The sequence below is a fragment of the Amphiura filiformis genome, unplaced genomic scaffold (assembly GCF_039555335.1).
Source record: "Amphiura filiformis unplaced genomic scaffold, Afil_fr2py scaffold_47, whole genome shotgun sequence".
NCBI classification, from domain to species: domain Eukaryota; kingdom Metazoa; phylum Echinodermata; class Ophiuroidea; order Amphilepidida; family Amphiuridae; genus Amphiura; species Amphiura filiformis.
Window position 1 is genome coordinate 316040 of NW_027305511.1, and position 19893 is coordinate 335932.

The following is a 19893-nucleotide window of genomic DNA, read 5'->3' on the forward strand; positions in this document are numbered from 1 at the left end:
GTGCTACTTTGAGAAAAACTGGTCTTTGCAATGACTTGCAAAAAATGTATGATTTGCAGCCCCGAAACGCAAATTATCAAAATTATCATCATTTGCTCAAGGAGCGTCAAATCGATTGAGTAGAAGACTAGATCGATCTATCCACTAATAACATTCTCTGATTCATTAATGTACGACTGTATTAAAACAATAGAAAATGTGTAATAATAGAAATTCATAGGAAGATGTGACACTACTAAATATTCCAGAAATCGATTAAAATTATTTTCAAGATAGGTGACTGGATTGACTTAAAAACATTTTTATAGCTTGTTGTAAATCTCAGGCCATGTCATTGTGCTGTCATCTCTGTACTGTAAGGTGTTGTAGATGTAACTGTCTACTTTGCTATTATGATATTTATAGCTTTGCCACAGTTGCAGGATGACCCGGAAGTTTTTGCAATCCAAAACGTCTCTGCTACGATTACTTGGAACTCGTGGCGGTATGGATATGACTACGGTACTGGGCCTGTCGGTGCGTATACGCTGGAGTATCGGGAAGCTGGAAGCCACGGCAAATATTCAGTATTTCAAGTCATCGATAGTGTTGCGATCGTGGCGTTATCTCCATTCACAGTTTATGAATTCAGGGTTCAGGCTATGAAAGAGGTAGATGGAAAGTTGGAAGGTGGGATTTGGACAGGATGGGTTACCGATATGACTTCGTGTGGAGGTAATTTAAATATTCCAATGAAAAGTGGAGTGGGAAAGTATCATTCTATTTTTTACATGGCCAACGGCCCTAATCTTGTACCAACACTGGACATTGAGGATGCTCTTGCTATTTATAGCAAAGACACACGTCTAACGGCATGCTAAAACGCTTTAAAATTCCACCAAATAACTTGTGTCAATTATGATGACATCTTTTGCACTCCTTGTAGAGAAAGCTAATTTGACAAACCATCTTACCCCGTGAACAATTAAAAGCTAACAATTAAAATCCAAGATGTAAAGATTGTGAAGCCTCACATTTAAATGTTTACTCTTTAATATAGAAAGCACACAAAAGGTAGATAGATACTTTTGTTCTGCGCATTTTGATATCTCATTCCGCATCTTATTTCCCCAAGTTATACCATTTGAATGGTAAAATGGTTGTAACAAATCCTCTCTCCTGGTCCTAATTGTTTGTACAGGGGGCGAGTGAAACGTTCATGGGTAATGTTTAAATTTCATCTATACAGCGATGCAGAGGTACAGGTTACGTCTAATGGAGACAAATATAATCGAAACAAATAGCATCGTTATGGTACCTACTTCTACAGCAAATACATGGACTCGACCACTTGATACAATTCGCCATCATAATGTAAATGATACAAGAACCTAAATGTCAATTGTTGATTTAGAACATCACTTATTTTATCCTATTTATGAAACACCACATATTGCCGTTGCTTATTGATGATCCATATGTTTTTCATACTTTTAATCTGATGCATGGAAAACGTTTTATTCTTGATCCATATTGTTAACATCTTGTTCTCAAAAATCGATAGCAAGTTGGTTATGGATTAAATGCATAATTGTTTATTACTTCATGAAATTACAAATTTAAAACTAATGCAACCCTGTTATTTCTTACAGTGCCAATAATATCACCAACTTTTACCAACACAAAGGCCGAGGGTCCTAATGCTATCTCCTGCGTATGGTCTGTAAGTTCGTTTAATGTTTAACTAATGCAAGCTGATATGACATTGGTACATCTTTCGTCCAGTGCTCATTGAACATGTATGTTTTGTTGGAGCTTTGATCGTTTTAAACTATTAACCACAACTTTAAATACGAAATATGTTACTAATCTTCTGCACTCGTCGTATTTTACTAGCATCCAATTACTCACCTAATGGGGATCGCTAATGTTCCATGTTAAGGACACATCTTTGCTGGCTAGTTTAAAATTAAAAGTATCCTCTCTAACATTTTTGAAAATGTAGTTCTTACCATTACTAACTCGCTCAGTACCTATAGCTGATTAATATTGACATCTCCAAATCTGTGGCATACATGGTTGCAAAGAAACGAACTTTGAATTTGTTTTCTTTATTTTTGCCTATATCTGAACTTCATTATTAACGACTGTGGTCTGATTTGACCATATTGTGTTTATGTGCAACAAATGTGGACCGGACATGTAGGAGTACACGAGTAATTGGTTTTGAATCATTTCAGATACCTGAGCCGTCTGAAGATTGGTTACGGTGTCAAGTAGACAGCTTTCTTGGTTACGTAATAACAGTAACAGTCAAAGACAACTCAACAGATACACAGATACTGCACACCTCAATCACAGATACTTATTTACTCGTTGGAAATCTTGATGTTTGTACGGTATATCAGCTACGTATACGAGTAAATAACACAGTAGGCGAAGGGCCAGATAGCTTGCCATCAGAAGAACTCACGGATTCAATCGGTTAGTATGACAGTGGACGGGTTAAAGAGGGGGTATAAGGCCGATGGCCCGATGGCTCTCTTATCGTACAATGATATTAGTATGATTTAGTATTAAAGTATTATGTTTGCAACAGTGTAATATATCGTTAGGGTATAATAGAAAGAGTGATCGGTACCTATCGGGCACCAATAACGCTATGGGACTAAATGTGGGACTTAAAATGTATGTCATCTAATTATTTTGAAATTTATAAATAACCATTCGAAGTTTACACTTTGTCAGACACATTTGATTTCAATTAGTTGAAGTCAGGGTTTGGCTGACTTAATGAGATAAAACGTATTTAATAAAATTCAGTGACATACAAGTGTCTGTAAATAAGATAAGTTATTATGTTAGTTTTATTACAGCAACTTGTCCTCTTTCGATTAAACAGGATTATACAAGAAGCTACTCTTTAAGTCATTCCATATTGTTATTAGTTTTGATATTATTGACTGACTAAATAGAGTAATGAATCCTCCGAGTAAGTAACAGTTACTTTACGTTATACATATTCAAATATAAATATGCAACAATGCTTCCATAGCTATTAGAAATAAGCTGAAACATATTTGATAAGTAGGTATACTATTATTATGTACATGTTTGCGAATGAAAATACTTTTGTTTTTTGCCATTATTGTGATGTATTTTGTAAACTGTGCAGCAATTATCATTTTGCACATCTTCCATCTGGTTATATTTTACTCTTTTTGTGGTTCTGTTTTTGATGGAAAATAAAATATATTTTATCATCTTATCTTATATATTTTACTTATAGCTCCTTCCCCAATTGACAGCATACAAGTTTCGGCTAACTCCAATACTGAGCTTTACGTGAAATGGACAGCACCATTTAGTACATGTACAGTAACGGACTACTCCTTCACCTACCAATTGATCAAGAGAGACCAATGTGAGGACATGGATGGCGCTATTAACGGAGGAAGTACTTCTATCACTGAAACGACGATTACACTATTAGAGTCTTATTCAACTTACCGCGTATCGGTTACAGCAAGGTCAAATAGTGCGTCAGGGAATGCAACTTATGAAGACGGCATCACATCTGAGGGAGGTATGAAATTAGCCCTAATTAGTTAATTTTATTATGATTTGTGTGTATTGCTTTATCAATATGAGTCAAAGTGCTACTGATTCAAGGTCTAATGACATCTGACATCTACTGGATTAAATGAACATAAACATAGTACAATTCCAGGTGTGCTGGTTCATCTTTTAAAAGTTTTGACATTAAAGGCCCATTCAGTGATTTGCTCATCCGGACGATCGTAAAAATCATCAAAATTCAGATTTTGGTACCTTTGTAATTGGCATAGATGTGCTAACATAGCCTGCTAGTGGTTCGGTCGAAAGCCGTGTATTTTAGACAAAATAAAGCATTTACATGAATCTGGACTTTTGATACTGACAGTACAAAAAGTCCGACTCGAGATCGAAAGAAGCTCACTCTCCACCGTACCAACACGCGTTGCGTATTGTTTCTACTACTTATACATCAGTAGCTACTATTTTAAACAAAATACACAATTTCAACTGTTTTTCATATTTGAATTGACCGTTAGTTTGCCTCGGTGACCTTTAATTGCTTATTTTGTTTTCTACTACAAAAATTAAGCGTCTGTTTTAAATCAATTTATAGACTTTACTTCCCCCGTGTTAGAAACACTGGACTAGGAAGTTTTTCCAGTCGATTGGTGGCGCACTGTACGAAAATCTCGATTTTCTCGAGTCGATCTGAGTTGAAGTAGAAAACGCTTTCTAAAACTTCTGTTTTTTGACTAATTTGTCGATGTATTCAGGGGAAAAGTGGTTTAATGAAATTCTGTAGACTTATTCTTTATTTCTAAGCAACTCTGACAAATTTCCATTTTTTTTTTTATGTTCCTGTGAAATCACTAAAAGGGCCTTTAAGGCCACCAACATCCGATACTACTACATGTAGCTTTTAACGGACACCCTTCTTTAAATAATCCAACATATATTCCAAAACTTTGATTAAGAACACCACAAATGTGTTCTTTATATTTGATGATTTATATTTATCTCAAATCGAGACAAATGGATATATCGCTGTTTACGTCTGAACTCTTCAAGTATCACAGATTAACTTGTCTAATGAATAATATAATTACCTATATTCTTGCATCATGTCTCTGGCATACCCTACCAACTCAAGTACGTCTCTAGCACATTTAAAAAATTCTTTAAAAACTAAATGAAAGAAACATTTCTTGATCTGCGTCACCATAATTTGTGTTCCCCTGGTCCCTATTGATTGTTGTTGTACGTTGTTTATTTGTAGACTAAATTGTTATGCAAGTTAATTTTATTTTATAGTGTAAGGTAATTTTTGTATCGCGCCTTGAGCACCATTATTTTTATTAACATTATTTTTTTTATTATTATCAAGTTCCACGTGGATCACCTTCCAATATTATGACAAACAACCAAGTACAAAATGAGCTGACATACACATGGAACCAACCAGATTGTAGATACCGTCAGGGTGTCATTACCAGCTATGATTGCATGTTATGGGAAGACACAACTGACTCACAAGTCAACATAAAATCCACAATCAAACATTTAGTTACGTTTACGGAAAACGTAAAATATTTCACGTGGTACAATTTTACCGTGAGAGCAAGAACCTCTACAGGAGCTGGTCCGTATGCAACTACAGTTCAAATTAGGAGTGCGGAAGGAGGTACCGTAATCATTTGTGTTCTTTGTTGTGGTTGTTGTTGCATTTGGGTTGTTTTGCTGTAACTTATAATAATAATCGGTTTAACATTTTGCCAAAGTGTTTTGCGTAACTGTGGAGAACATTATGGCGTGTAAGTAGCAAGGTCGTTCCTGGCATACTTGAAACCAATTCACCTGTTAATTTGCAAAAGAACAATATTTTGTATTGCAACACACTTCACAGCTCTTTTCGAAGCCACATATTTCTGTCCAGAGAGGAACATTGATATTTCCTATCGTTAATTTTGAAGGTTCTACTTTTATTCAAGCTCCATACGTTGTTGTTAACTATACTAATAATATGCACTAAGATACCTTTCGCAATTATAATTGTTTGATAATTAATTTCTTATTATTTTTTTCAATTGTTTATATTTTTGATACTAAAACAAATACATCAGTGCCTGAAACAAAACCAAGAAACGTGACTGTTGTTAACTCGTACATTCGGTCGTTGAATCTAAGCTGGCTTATTCCAGAGGTACCAAATGGTATTGTTAGTCGCTATGATATCGAGGCCATTAACACGGATACTAATATGCCCATGCACTATGTTGCTCTGAATACTGACGAGCTTTCTGTTGTGTACTTTGATATCACACAACTGGAACCAGACCATTCCTATAGCATTCAGGTATGTATAAATTTATTGTTTTCAATTTACCATCAGTCTGTCTATAAAAATGGGCAAGTGGAAAGAGCCATCTTTGGTACATTCTCCGATAACGTGTTCAAGTTTGGTCTCAGGAATGACAAAATGTCAACCACGAAGAATTCATGAAAATCATTCAGAATCGTAAACTTTAATAGTTTAAGAACACGAAACAATACATGGGTGATTTTTCAACAATACTTAATTTGTGAGCAATATATTGTGAGTATATATGGTAACGTATCTGTTAAGCCCTTTCCCACCTTTGTCTTAATAGAGGAATAGTATAGATGGCAGAGCAGACTTGTAATCCACTTACTGCCGGTTCGAACTTTACTTTATCCGTGTCAAATGTTATTACACTTAAGTGGCTGTATACGGTTCTTCGTTTCCCTAGGAACACAACTCCAAAAGAGCCACTTTCCTGCAGGAATATGGGCACATAAATTACACCAAATATTAGGGGTTATTATTGAGACGAAAAGTCATGATGAATCCCCTAGGTCAAAATAAGAGTTAAAAACGCACATTTGGTTAAAAAAATTCCTCTATGTGAGTAAAAATAGCCATGGAGAGAGTGAGGCTAAGATACCTATTTATCTCATCAACATAATATAATGTGTGTGTGTTGCAATAACTGGGTTGGAGAGTAAGTTAAAATAATTTTCGCATTTACCCGCCAATCCAAAAAATAACCAAACAAATGTACATGCCCCCCACCCCGCATTTTATGTAGGTGTTCGGGCGGTAGCTTTCACTACTTTTCCTCATAACATAATATTTTTAACAATATAAAATGATTGATATCCTGATGGTAGCTGAAGGCATTGACAAAGGCAGGTGATGGTCCAATGTCAGATCCTGTAGTTGGTCACACTTTACCTATGCCATCCACTGTATCGACGACCAAATACACGAAATCACCCACTGATCCAGAAGACACTGCTGGTAAGGAACAGTTATACGCAATTGAAAAGCATTCATATGATGGTATTAATTATGTACACTGTTTTTTGCGTTTAAGGACTGTTTGTGTTTTCACAGGGGCTTAGGCATTTAAAGGAGACGTTACAAGGGCCCCCAAACTGTTCCTTGCCCACGGGGCTCTTGCTACGTTCCTGTTTGTTTTGTTTGTTTTTTTCATCAGATTATTGTTGACAAAGAGTATTGTTAATATGATAGCAGTGTTATTAAGTATGCACAGTTAGTCAATACAACTAAGATACAGACCAAGATATAATCATTTATCCTCCCATTTTAGTTGTTCATCTAATAAGAGGTATGATTGAAACAGGACAAAACACAAAAAAATTTAGCGGCAATAAACACTTACGAAAGATTATTATACAGTTTTAGGATCACAAATAATCGAGCAAGAGTGATGGAATTTTTGATGTTGCGATTGACCATTCACATCTTCATTTTGTTTTCAATTCCAGTGTTAAGCTTACTCGACATTGTACTTATTGGTGTAGGAAGTTTTGTTACGTTGATCCTTGTATTGATTTTATCTGCTTTTGTTATCCAATACGACCGAAAGAGGTACATCAGCATGTTTTATGAGGTTGTATTTTTCTATTTGAAAGACATTCTATTATTATTTTGTGTATGTTATAGAGTTGGGGTGTAGGGGTGTGTATGTGTTGTAGTCCGCCAATGTGTATGTGTTATTTTGTGATTTATACTGAAGAAAGATGCTCATCAGAATATAGAGTGTGGGGTGTGTTAGCGTTTATGCTTACACAAATACGTATCATACATTTTGTGTACATATAGTGTTTAATTTCGTTAAGATTGGTATGTTTCATTTTGCAATTGAATTACAGTAGAAACCGTTCGACTAGTTCAAGCGAATTGATGATGGAGAGTATCCGCAGAGAGGGTCGCCACTCGTTAACCAATACATATTCCTTCTCCAGGCACAATTATCAGTGTAAGCCATGTCCTTAATCTCCAACACAGTGGGTTGGGTAAAAGTCCCGGTCGCGTCCAGGGACTGTATGTGCCCTTGGATTATTCTGATCCATGCTCACTCTCGCAAGTTGTATTCCGGGATCTCTGATTTCCTCCTGCTTTCAAAAATCGGTGATTATTTGTTTGGCTATCAAAACCAATGGAATTTAGGGAGCTGCAGAGATAATTGGTGGATGTTACAATGTATTTTGCGGATAGGCTTGCGCCGAGTTCGGCTGCAATCCCCTAGTTGATGTGATCTGATTCACCATAACAGTAACATTACAGCGCTTTGAATCCTCACAGACCTGGAAAAAGGCGCGATATAAATTCAATTTAAAAAATAATTAATGTTACAGAAATTACGTTGACCTGTCTGATTTATAACGTGCGTGCGAAAGAAAGTAGACAAAGCATAATAATTAATTATTCGTGATGTTTCTGGTTTGATGTCATAAGCACCTAAACTCTTCACGTGTGTTTTATTCAATAGGTGCTGATTCGTTGTCAAGTGGTATCTACGAAGGTCAGTATATGTACTTAGTACGCTTTATAAAAGTAGGATTAGCCATAGAACTACGAACCGGGGTTGTACCACTCCCTAAGATATTTTATCCGTCATAAAAAAAAAAACGCCCGTGTTTACGCCCAAACGACCTAAGCTAATCGTAAATCCATCCTGTGCGCTCATTGTGGTCATAATATTTTTAATCCACCACCTTCCCCGGGGATAGGACCGGCCATCAAAAATGACTATGGGAGAGGGGAGCTGGAGTATGGAAGAAATGATTTTCTAGGAGAGACCCCCGTGGTATTTTACAGCAAGGTTGTGCGATCTTATAGAGCGCCTGAGGATGGCCAAATGAAGGTCCGAGACTAGATGGCAGTGTTGTAGGTCTCGAGACCAGGTCTCGGTCTCGAGACCATCTCGAGACCTGGTTTTGCAGTGTCTCGGTCTCGGATGTCAAGGTCTCGGTCTCGGAACTCAAAAGTCTCGGTCTCGGACCTCAAAAGTCTCGGTCTCGAACGTTTTTTGTTCGAGAGCTGTCGAGACCTGAAGAAAAAGATATGATTTTCTGTTGTTGTTCATTATTTATTCCTTACCCTAAATTTCAATGAATGTTGAAGAAATTGTTAAGAATAAAGATACAGAAATCATTTTATAAAGTTATAAAAAGTTATAAATTAATCATAAGTGAGCATGTACGGAAGGGGAGCTTCCAATTTCAGTTCATGATGATTAAACATAGGTGGGCAGGTGGCAGAAGCGAGGATTCCACTAAACGTTTGCAATGGGAACATTCTCCATAAAAGCATAATAATAGATGAACAAATAGTTGCCCTGTGCAGTGTGCATCTTCTTTTCAGCACGAAAAACACTGTGTTTTGGGCCCAAATAAGGTAAAATTGTTCAATTTGCGCGCTTCTCGCACTGGCACTTCACACACTAGCCTAATACTTTGCCTCCACTATATAGCCAACAGTTTTGAAATTTTTCCAAAATTTGGAGGGAAAATTGTAAAAATTAAGAGAAATAGTGTTAAACTACGGGTCCAAATTTCTTGAAAAGTTGGTACAATGATGGGTTCCCTTTCAAATTCTCAGCGGCACACCCCTACCCAAACCAAATTTGAGTATCCCCGGGATTAAACCAAGGTCTCGGTCTCGGTCTTGGTCTCGGAACTTAGAGGTCTCGGTCTCGGAAGGGGTGGTCTTGGTCTCGGAAGGTTTGATCTCGGTCTCGGTCTCGGTCTCGATCTCGGACGGGCAGGTCTTGGTCTCGGTCTCGGTCTCGGACATAGAGGTCTTGACTACAACACTGCTAGATGGCACAGGCCATTAAATGAAAGGATGACTAGACAATATGGATGGCAGTAACATGATTCATAAAAGACTCATAGTCTTTGCGCTAGTGGCCAAAAAAATTCTTTCAGAGGCTAAATGCTCTTACCCCCATATTAAATGCTACACCATCATTTTAATGTTTCAGATATTCCGGATAATCAGAAGACGCTAATTGCAACGGACTATAATTATTGTGGCAAGATATACGACATGGGTTATATTAACCCGTCTGATTTTCACCTACCATCGCAATACACGGTAAATCAATGTTTGTCAGTGCAGGTTTTTTTTAATATAAATTATGGATTTATTTTAGTAACCACTAAGAAATGCCTTTTTAATTTCCAGTACGAAGTATGTGATGGGGATACCTATTTCTCAGCCATGGAAGCAGCTAATTCAAAGAATAACCACGGACCAGTGTCCTTAAGAAACATGCCTGCCTATATAATACAGAGAAAACGGTCAATCACTCGCAGCTTTAAAGAGGAATTCGAGGCAAGTATTTCTGATTTTTATAGTTTCTCCTCTTGAATGGGGACAACAACATTCGTTAACTCACTTATAATATTGAAATATTGGTCAAATTTTCATTTTGTTATCCACCTTTTTTCGTAATTGACCACTTCGCCACCGTTAGTTATTTAAAGTTCATTAAAATAGAAGTATAATATTATAAGTATAATGCATACGAACCCTATTGCTTGTTTTTGTGAAAGTATATATTTTAAAATGCACAATTTTTGCTACAGGTGCGCTTCTTTAAAGCTCGATGCATGACGTCAGTCAATCCCAGTAAGCTTCACGTCATATATTATATCCCATGTGTTCTCATTTATAAGCTTTGTAATTTGCTTGACTCTGTTTACTTCCAAAAGTATGAAGATTTATAATACTTCGGATCAATATTCAATGTGTTTTAATAGGCATTGGGAGCAGGATCCAACGAAGTTGACTCTCCTGCCAAACCAACACCACTTGACAATCCATATGAGACCAAATTGCAAGTCAAATTAAATTCACGTAAGTTTTTTCTGACGTATATTACACCTTTAACGACTCAAACCTTATTAAAGGTGTGTGACCCGATCCTCGTATAGTTTGATCAGCTCGAAATCGGCGGTCCTTCTAACATCGCGAATTAATATCAATATATTTTGAATTGTCTTGTGGCATCTCGTCAGAAGTATTACAAATTATTAATTGAAGACCCTATACTTTGTCTACTTTCTTTAACACGCAAATATAGACCAGGGAGATCAACTATATTAATCTTAACATGGGTCTACTTTTCGGCGTAGGGGTAAATGCCTAATAATTCCCGCCGATTACGAGCTGTTTTGACGTACTATATGACACCTTTTAACGACTCAAACTTTAAGGTGTGTGGCCGAAGTATGTTCGGCATTGCTATACACGTTTTTGCTGTAAACCGTTGGCACAATATAAGTCGGAATTTGGAAACAAGTTATTTTAATGATGGGCCTCGATATAAGACGTAATCATGAAATCAACTTTGCTCACTATATTAAAATTTTACCAACATATTGCTATAATTTTGTTCTTTGTCCCTAGAACGTATCTAGTATAAGACTGACATTGCTTGTAAAACATCACATTTTATTATATTGGTGTAAAATTTTCATCCAGTAGTTTAAAACGTCATTTTTCTAAATTAATCAATTACTGGAACTAAAATTTGTTACGTTGCATTCGACACCATTGGACTCCATCAGACATCTTATTTAATGATGGTGTAACGGCAGACGACAGGGCCCGTCGAAGGGGAAGACTTGTAATGCAGAAGGGGCACTGGACACCTCTTCAATCCAGAAGAGACAGTCACCTTAGATAAGAAAGCGCGGTGGTTCGAGAGAGGAGCTAGGGAATTAATATGGGAGAAAGTGGAAGAGTCGGCCATTAATAAGAAAGGGGGGTCCGCTTCCAATTGTTATACACATGTGACCCGGCATTACAAGACATTCAACGACGTCTGACGCAACATATCGGACACAGCGTAGCAAAGTGAGTTGCAATTTTATGTTAAAGAATTAAAAAGATTAATTTTAAAATAATATTACCTATTTATTTCCTTCAGATGACTATTGCCTTAGTTATTCCACGTCATTGAAGTTGCCATATGGAGTAAATGCAGTATTCATTCACGTAAGTAATATTATACATATGATTACGATGATGATCGATCGAAAGATTGAACTTATTTGTTTCTATTGCATAAGGAGGAGGAAGAGGAGCAATTACAAGGAAGGAAGAAAATAGACATGGTTTTGAAATTATTGCAGTCATTTTAAATTATTGTTCACAGTGGTAATACGAATGTATTTTGTTTATCACTATGTGATTTTACAGGGCCATGAGAAGCCAAATGCATATATATCTGCTCAAGGTAAATTTAAATTATACAGTACTACCTACACTATTCATTAAAAGTATTAGAACATCTCTCATGCTAACAACTACTATGAGCCCATTAGCTCAATTAATATACGTATTAAGAATGGATTTTTTTCCCGCAAAATTCCACCACTGATCTGGAAGGTGTCTACATCAACCGCACGGGCCAAATATTAATTAGGGTGTGTCGAGATATTTTGTAAAATAATTCTTTTTTAGAAAATGTGCTTTCCATGAGTTTACATTATGGTTCTCATAATGTAGTGCATTTGTCTAAAATGTCGGATTTAAGGAGGCTGAAATTGAGCTTTGTGTGGGACACACTTTCGGACTTTGGGCAACATTCTTCTCTTATCATGCTTATTATCAAATTTATTGGTGAGGTGATATTTCCTAAACTTCGTCAATAATTGGCATTCGGCAGAGCTGAATGCACTTGCAATGTAACATTTTTTGGGGTGAAAATTGGAGGAGCTTACCATATGGCTCTTAAAATTGGTACGTACTCAGATAGTTTGAATGTCCCTACTGGGGTCAAATATTGTAAACTTACGGTGCAAAAACAACTGCGCGGATTCCTGGTTGTCCAATTACCTCAAACTGTTTATTTGTGTACAGTAAGATTATAACACTTGGCCCCAGGGGGTCGTTCAAACATTTTGCCACTTTTAAGAGTCAAAGGCTCCTCCCACATTCAAAACTGGTACCTTACAAGTGCATTGTATGAATGAAGAGATTTATACGTGTTGGGAATAGACATGCAAGGTATATTTTAAAACCGGTGAACAACACTCACTTTTTGAACGTAATATTTCAGAGAAACCAATCTCCGTCATCAGCGGTGTAATGCTGTTTGGTAGACTGACTGATGATTCGGTTCAAAAAGAAATGTTGTTGACCAGTTTAAAAATATACCTTGAAGTGCATTTTAGTTCTGATCAACACTTATTGGTATTTAGGTTCAGTACATATCACCCCAAACTTCAATAAATTTGATAATATCAGAACAATGTTCACAAAATCAGAAATTTGCCCCCCCACCCGGAAAACCCAATTCAGTCTCCTTAAATCCGCCATTTTAAGCTAGTCCACTACATTGTGGGCACCATAATGTAAACTCATGGCAAGCACATAATTATTACATAGCCATTTATTAAGTGTCATTTCAACCTTGCGGTCACAGCTCATATAAATTATAAATTATCTATCAAAAATTATTTGACACCAATTGCCGACACACCTCTAAAAATAATTAATCATTGCGGTTTATGCAGCACCTTTTCAGATTAGTCTTGGCACTTTGTAAAGAAATACTCCATACTTAATGTCAAGTCTGTATTTCTAAATTATTGGTACTTATGGTACCATTTCATTTTTTGGTACCATTTCATTTTTTCTTCAGAACATTAGTATCATATAGCTGTGAATATGTTCTATGGAAAGTAAACTGTATTTTGGCTGGTTTGCAATTGTATCGCTGGTCCTAAAATATAAAAAGCATGACGTCAAAATTAATTTGAATGTTCCTCCAAATCGTTTTTAGATCAACAAACTACCTGTTATATTGATGAATTGGTTACTATTCTCGCAACAGAAATGTTCACTTACGTATAAGCTTTCGGCTTTTCAAACTGATGTTATTGATCTTGATGAGTGACACATAACGAGTTGTTGTTAACAACGTCATGTGACAGGATGTTACGGTAGACTAGTGCCAGGTTGCGTCGTCCCTTGTTATTGTAGGTTGCTGAGGTGTATGTGGATGTTTATAGCCTCCCTCACTCCTCTGCTGTACCAGTTAAGTCTTGATCAAGAACATTAACATTGTTCCAGTCCACATTATGTTTAGTAGCTTTAACATGTTAGGCCACAATGGAGGAAGCCACGGTCTTCGGTGCTCAGCTAACCTAGCTTTAGTGAACGCTCCGATTCACCGACACAGGCCGCGTCGCAGTCATCACAGGTTATGTGATAGACTGTCCCAGTTTATCTGGTCGGTTGTAGTCTTGTCCTTCGGCGCTACAACGTGATCCCGGATACAGTTCACGGGTTTGTAATGAGTCCTGATGCCTTTAGCTTGGAACAAGCGTGCCATGGTCTCCGGGGGGGTCACTCCCATTGTGGCCTGTACACCATCCGCGATAATGAAAACACGTAAAAAGGGTAGTTTTTCGTGGGTAAGCACGATACGCGCGTAACGCGTTTAGGGTGTCAAAACATGAAATATTGGAAAAAGGGTAGCAAAATTGCAATTGCTAATACGCGGAAATGAAATTTAGGGTATGAAATTTGATGCAAGGAATAAAATCCCTGTTTAGGGTATTGTTTTAGCCAAGGGTTAAATCCTTGTTTAGAGTGCTTTTCAAAAGTTGATTATCGCGGATGGTGTACAGGCCACAATGGGAGTGACCCCCCCGGGCATGGTCTCTGACACCCCTGAATGTAGAGGAGGACTACATTACCTTTGCAAATTACCTGTTTCTTTTGAAAATTGAAGCCCAGTATCAATCATCTTGGGATTAGTTTTTCACTTTCGAAATAGCCCTCACAATTGCTTATCAATGGATCCATCATTAAAATAACGTGTACGTTTTGACAGGTCCTCTAGAAGACAATGTTGAAGACTGGTGGTACATGATTTGGGAAAAACGTGTGGTTGTTATAGTTATGGCTAACGACGTGACAGAAAACGGAGAGGTTAGTAATTTAATATTAAGCTACTTTAGGCTATTCCAGTTGATATCCGTGCCCTCCCATGGAAGTCATGACCTTAATATCCCACGCAGGGTTTGTAAATTTCAAATGCAGTCAGGTAACCCAATTTGAAATTCACAATCCATCTCCCTGTGTGAGGGATTAAGGTAGAGATCGGAATTCCCCGTTTTGTAAATGTTAAATTCCGTGTCGTTTTCCATTTCCATATTAAAAAACCCTATATAAACAAAGGTTTCTATCTAGGCACACTGACCAACATGGCGATACACATACTAACCTCGCGAAATCGTCGATATATCCGAAACAAGTCATGAAACTGCAAATATATGACCCCTAAAGGCATGTAATAATAAATTTGAGGTAAATTTCAGTGAAATATTTAATCGGTTTGTGCATTCTGTTAAAAGTACATTGGAAATTAGACCAATATTAGCTTAAATTGTGCATGTTGTTGCAATCCGTTTTCTAATTGGAATTCCGTGAAATTCCTCCGTTTTTCGTAAAACGGAGAACTTCAGGCTCTAGATTAAGGTTATTTCTTTCATAAGGAGTGTATGGATTTCAAATGGAATAGCGCATTTTGACCAACATAGGCCTAGTAATTTCTAATTATGTTAAATATGCAAAAGTATGTTATAGTTGAAGACATATTAAAGAAAGTGATTTAACTATTTTTAAACGACCAGAGAAATCTCCTCTCCGTCATCACTGACACTGACTAACTGATCCCCATCATCTAGTCCTTGACGTTGGTGGTGTCTTATAGTAAATACCTGTTTTGTACATAATCGTAGATCTTTGAAAACTCACAGCCTCGCACTAACAGAACATAATTGGGTGTCCCAGAATGATTTATAACGTGTTTGAACAAAATATTAAAAATATATACTCAACATTGTATCTAATTTTAATCGGTGGAATACGATGACACACATGTCTCCTACTTATTCTGTGACTGTCATATAAATAGCTTGATTCGTTTTGGCGTGACATTGATATACTTAAAGTGGACAAAAACTGCATGTGTGTAATTTACAGCGCAAAGGAGTCATAACACTGGATACTTTATCACCATTTTCCTGCCGTATTGTGTAATATATTGGAGAAATCCTACATTATTTTATAGGAAATACACCAAATTTGGCACAGATGTAGAGCTTACAAGGCTGAATAACTCTTGATATGGGATTAAGTGAAACATTTCAATATGACTTCAGATATTTAGGCTGAAAAACATACTTTCTATGTGATTTTGACCACAATTCTTACCAAAAAATGTCATTACTACAGAGGATATCACTTCCGCAAGGATCCTTCGCAGTAAATTCTAATCTTCTCCGAACGATTTCGCCGAACGCGTTGTTTCGTTGAAGAGTTTAAAATCCATTTCATTACTATTCTTTTAAGAAAATTCTTTCTTAGTTTAAAGCTGAATCTATACTCGATAGCTTTTGTAGAAAAGTGAATCGCACTCATGTACAGTGTGCAAAGAAATAGTTTTTTGATCATGCGTGCGAGTTTTTTCTTCAAAAGTTTTACTATTTCGTTTCAACACACAGTCCATCTGCGAAAAATACTGGCCAGATGAAGGCGAACTGAACAAGTATGAAATATTAATTGTACAAAATATGGACGAAGAAATGTATGGACCGCAGTGCACAATGCGAACATTGGAGCTGACAAAGGTATACTCATTTTAAAGTCAATTTGTGTTTCTTTAGATGGTCCCTCCGTGTCAGTAACCCAGGTCGGTAGGGTAGGCAAGGAAGAGATGGGGGCATTTCAGCCCATTTTTGACCATTTTGACCCCTTGAAAGTTGTCTTGCCCCCTCTCACCCTTTGAAAAAGTGCTGGCTACGTCACTGACTCCGTATGTAAACACATTCAGGTCTTGACATATTGCTCAAGTCAGTCTGAAGCTGCCCGAGCGAAGTAAACCACGCAGACGACGTGGCCGCATCGTTGTTAAACGGTGATGAACAACGGTGAAACATGATTGAATCCCTTTCAACAACGAAAAGAAGCTAAAGATCGTATAATTCAGATGATTATTTCATGAGGAATGTCAGTTAATCATTGCCACTCAGCCTTACAAAAACTTCGATGATGTTTAGCCGCTGAAAAATACTGAATTTAATTTGTAAAGCTTGCATACGCACACAGGTTCCAAACATGACGAATTTTACGCGCTCTCGCGCAACGCGTAGTCTCGCTCGCGTTCGCGTATACGCTATAGTAAAAGTGTGTATTCATCACGGATTAACAACGGTTGGCTCCTGTGCAAAGGCATAGGAGGAGTTGTTGAAAAACAAATTAAGCATGGTGACTTATATGGAAAGAAAAGAGAGGACACTTTGATATACAAATCAAGGCTACTCCTAACAAGTGAAGTGAATAATAATATTACCACCAGCCTGTAGTTCTGTGTCAAGAGAAAGGATAGTCTTAATACAATCATATCGACACTGAGATTTTGCTGCTCTTACTTCTGTTGTACATATGGAGTTGATGATGTTGCTGATGACGTGCTGGTTGATTGTCTTGTTACGTTTGCTTTATTTTACAGTTGAGGTTACTGTTAGTTGTTGCAGCAGTCACTTCTATCTTGTAGTGGTTTTATGTTCTTCTTGATTTAGTTAAGACAATTATGCAACTATGCAGCAATTGCCTCATTATTATTCTTAAGTATCCTGCTAATCTGCTGTATAATATGAGACGTAAAATGTAATTGATAAAATAAGGGACCGTTCACAAACACTTGTTAGGGGGGCCTGATGCAAAAAGGGGGGCCCTGAAAATTTTTCCTGGAAAAATTAAGTTTATAAGCTTTTCTATGGGGTTGACCCATAATTTTCATGTCAAAAAGGGGGACCTGAAATTTTGAGGTCTGTAAAGGGGTGCCCTGACAAATTTTCGCGATGAATTTTTTTTTGCATCAGGCCCCCCCTTACAAGTGTTTGTGAACGGTCCCTAAGTACATCATACTTTATTCTACACCTCTAGGCATGTAGTGACGAAGTTCGCCAAATCAAACATTTCCAAATGTCCAGCTGGCCTGAGCGAGAAGGACCAACGTTCATACAACCACTCCTTATAACATTGGATAAAGTTAAAGCTGCTAGTTCAACATCCGGGCCACCGATACTGGTACATTGCAAGTACGTACCTTTAAATGCTTCAAATAAAGTTGTGTCTTTGTAGATATGATTCAGCATTCTCTTATTTAATCAATTATTTTTTTTCCTGTCTCTGTTCATTCCTCCTGTTCTTTTCTACGGTACTTTAAAGTATCTGACTACTAGCCGATATTAGAGGGCATATATTTTGCTCAGACAACATCATATCATTGGAAAACTAATATTATGAGGACAATGACAATGACAATTCTTCGAACGAGACAGATTTGGTCTTGAAGCTACAGTGACATCATGATATGAACACGTCCAGCGTTGTGAGAGAATGGACTGCCAACATCGTCAATGCACAGAACGTATTGTGTTGTTTCCATCATAAAAAAACAACCCCTGAATCAAGTATTACAAAGTTAATGGTTTTGGCACATATGGGAAAATTCAGGCAAATTCTGTTTTACTTGAGTTTAACGGGATGTGTTTAGAATATAGCAAGCAAAAACAATGGTGTTACAGTTTTGTCTAGCTCATATGTAAATTAACCTGTCTAAAATTATTTTTACCAACACAATTTTCAGGGAAAATACGAATAAACAATTGCAACAAGTGTTATTGTAATGTAATAATTATTTTATTGTTGTTCGGCAATATATATGCCCTTTAATGTGTTTTTTTCATATAAATATTTTTCAAAGCACGGGGAGTGGTCGAACTGGTGTTGTAATTGCTGTGGACGCCATGTTAGATATGATGCGTGGTCCAGACGCTAAAGTTGATGTTTATGATTTTGTGAAACAAATGCGTGAAATTCGAGCTGAAATGGTTGAGACAGTTGTAAGTTGTATTAATTCTTGATTTTGATATTGGTTATGAATATCCAAAATTGTAGCTATTAAATGTAAAGATTTCTCTCACGAGATACATACAGTTCAAGACCCATAATTCTTTCAGCTACAAATGTCCTTATATAAACCTTTATTGTTATGAAAAAAATCTTCCTAGAAAGCAAATAAAAGTAGGACTAAAGATCATTAAGTAGGGAATTTATTCGAATATGTTATGCTATGAATTAAAGTTTTAACTTCAACACTACACTAATTTTCGCTCACCTGGAACGTTTTCACTAGTCCGACTAGCGTCTACAGCAGATGGTGATGCTGTGATATCTTGTCTACAATCGGGATATTCCTCACTGATGACGTCATAGGATGTTACAATGTAGCGCCATTCTGTCAATCACATGACGTCATCAGTGAGGAATATCCCGATTGTAGACAAGATATCATCGCAGCATCACCATCTGCTGAAGACGCTAGTCGGACTAGTGAAAACGTTCCAGGTGAGCGAAAAAAAGTGTAGTGTTGAAGTTAAAACTTTAATTCATTTTATCTACCACTACGTATGAATATCCACTGTTATACTAGTTTAAAAAAATATATGGCTTGGTAAGAATTATATATTATTGTTATTTTTGAGTAAAAGAGAAAGTTAATGCTAAATTATTTTAAAATCTAATCGAAAATCAAATTTCGATGTCATTTAAGGCACAATACACGTTTATATACGATGCACTACTCGAGTCTTTACTCGCCAAGAAGACAGGAATACGGGAACATGAATTCTGTGAGATCCTTGAAAAACTGCGAAAGGTCAACCCTAGAACCAAAACGTCAAAACTAGATGATCAACACCTGGTAAGTAATATAATGTCCGCAGTGCAACTTCTGTACAACTTTGAGCAGGATAAAGGGAATTTTAATTTAAACAATATTGAAAACAATTCATCAGTAACTATTATTTTAGTTTTTAACACTACAGTGTGTGACAGTTAATCTGGAAACCCCTTTTCCCAGCAAACACACAATGTTTTACAGAAAAGGTTTAAGGGGGTACTACACCCCTCGATAAATTTGTGTCTAATTTTTC

At 36.8% G+C, this 19893-nt stretch overlaps 1 protein-coding gene and 1 long non-coding RNA gene across 2 annotated transcripts; both read left to right on the plus strand.

The window, feature by feature from the left end:
• Positions 1-1726: 1726 nt before the first annotated feature.
• On the plus strand, positions 1727-17447 carry LOC140144264 (putative receptor-type tyrosine-protein phosphatase mosPTP-1). Its single transcript, XM_072166084.1, has 13 exons — positions 1727-1747; positions 2220-2463; positions 3269-3565; positions 5658-5890; positions 6727-6856; positions 8355-8419; positions 10055-10204; positions 10633-10729; positions 11805-11872; positions 12077-12113; positions 14721-14818; positions 16396-16521; positions 17403-17447. The coding sequence occupies exons 1-13, from the start codon at positions 1727-1729 to the stop codon at positions 17445-17447; spliced, it is 1611 nt and encodes a 536-aa protein (XP_072022185.1).
• Positions 17448-17903: 456 nt separating this feature from the next.
• On the plus strand, positions 17904-19626 carry LOC140144285 (uncharacterized). Its single transcript, XR_011857860.1, has 3 exons — positions 17904-17994; positions 18663-18801; positions 19512-19626. It is a non-coding gene; the product is annotated as an uncharacterized lncRNA (long non-coding RNA).
• The last annotated feature ends 267 nt before the right edge of the window (positions 19627-19893 follow it).

Excerpts from the sequence above, each read along its gene's own strand:
- LOC140144264 (XM_072166084.1), top strand. The coding sequence starts at position 1,727 with ATGCAAGCTGATATGACATTG. Across the intron at positions 8,420-10,054 it reads ACTTAGTACGCTTTATAAAA|TACGAAGTATGTGATGGGGA; the intron begins GTAGGATTAGCC and ends TTTAATTTCCAG. Across the intron at positions 10,205-10,632 it reads GCTTTAAAGAGGAATTCGAG|GCATTGGGAGCAGGATCCAA; the intron begins GCAAGTATTTCT and ends GTGTTTTAATAG.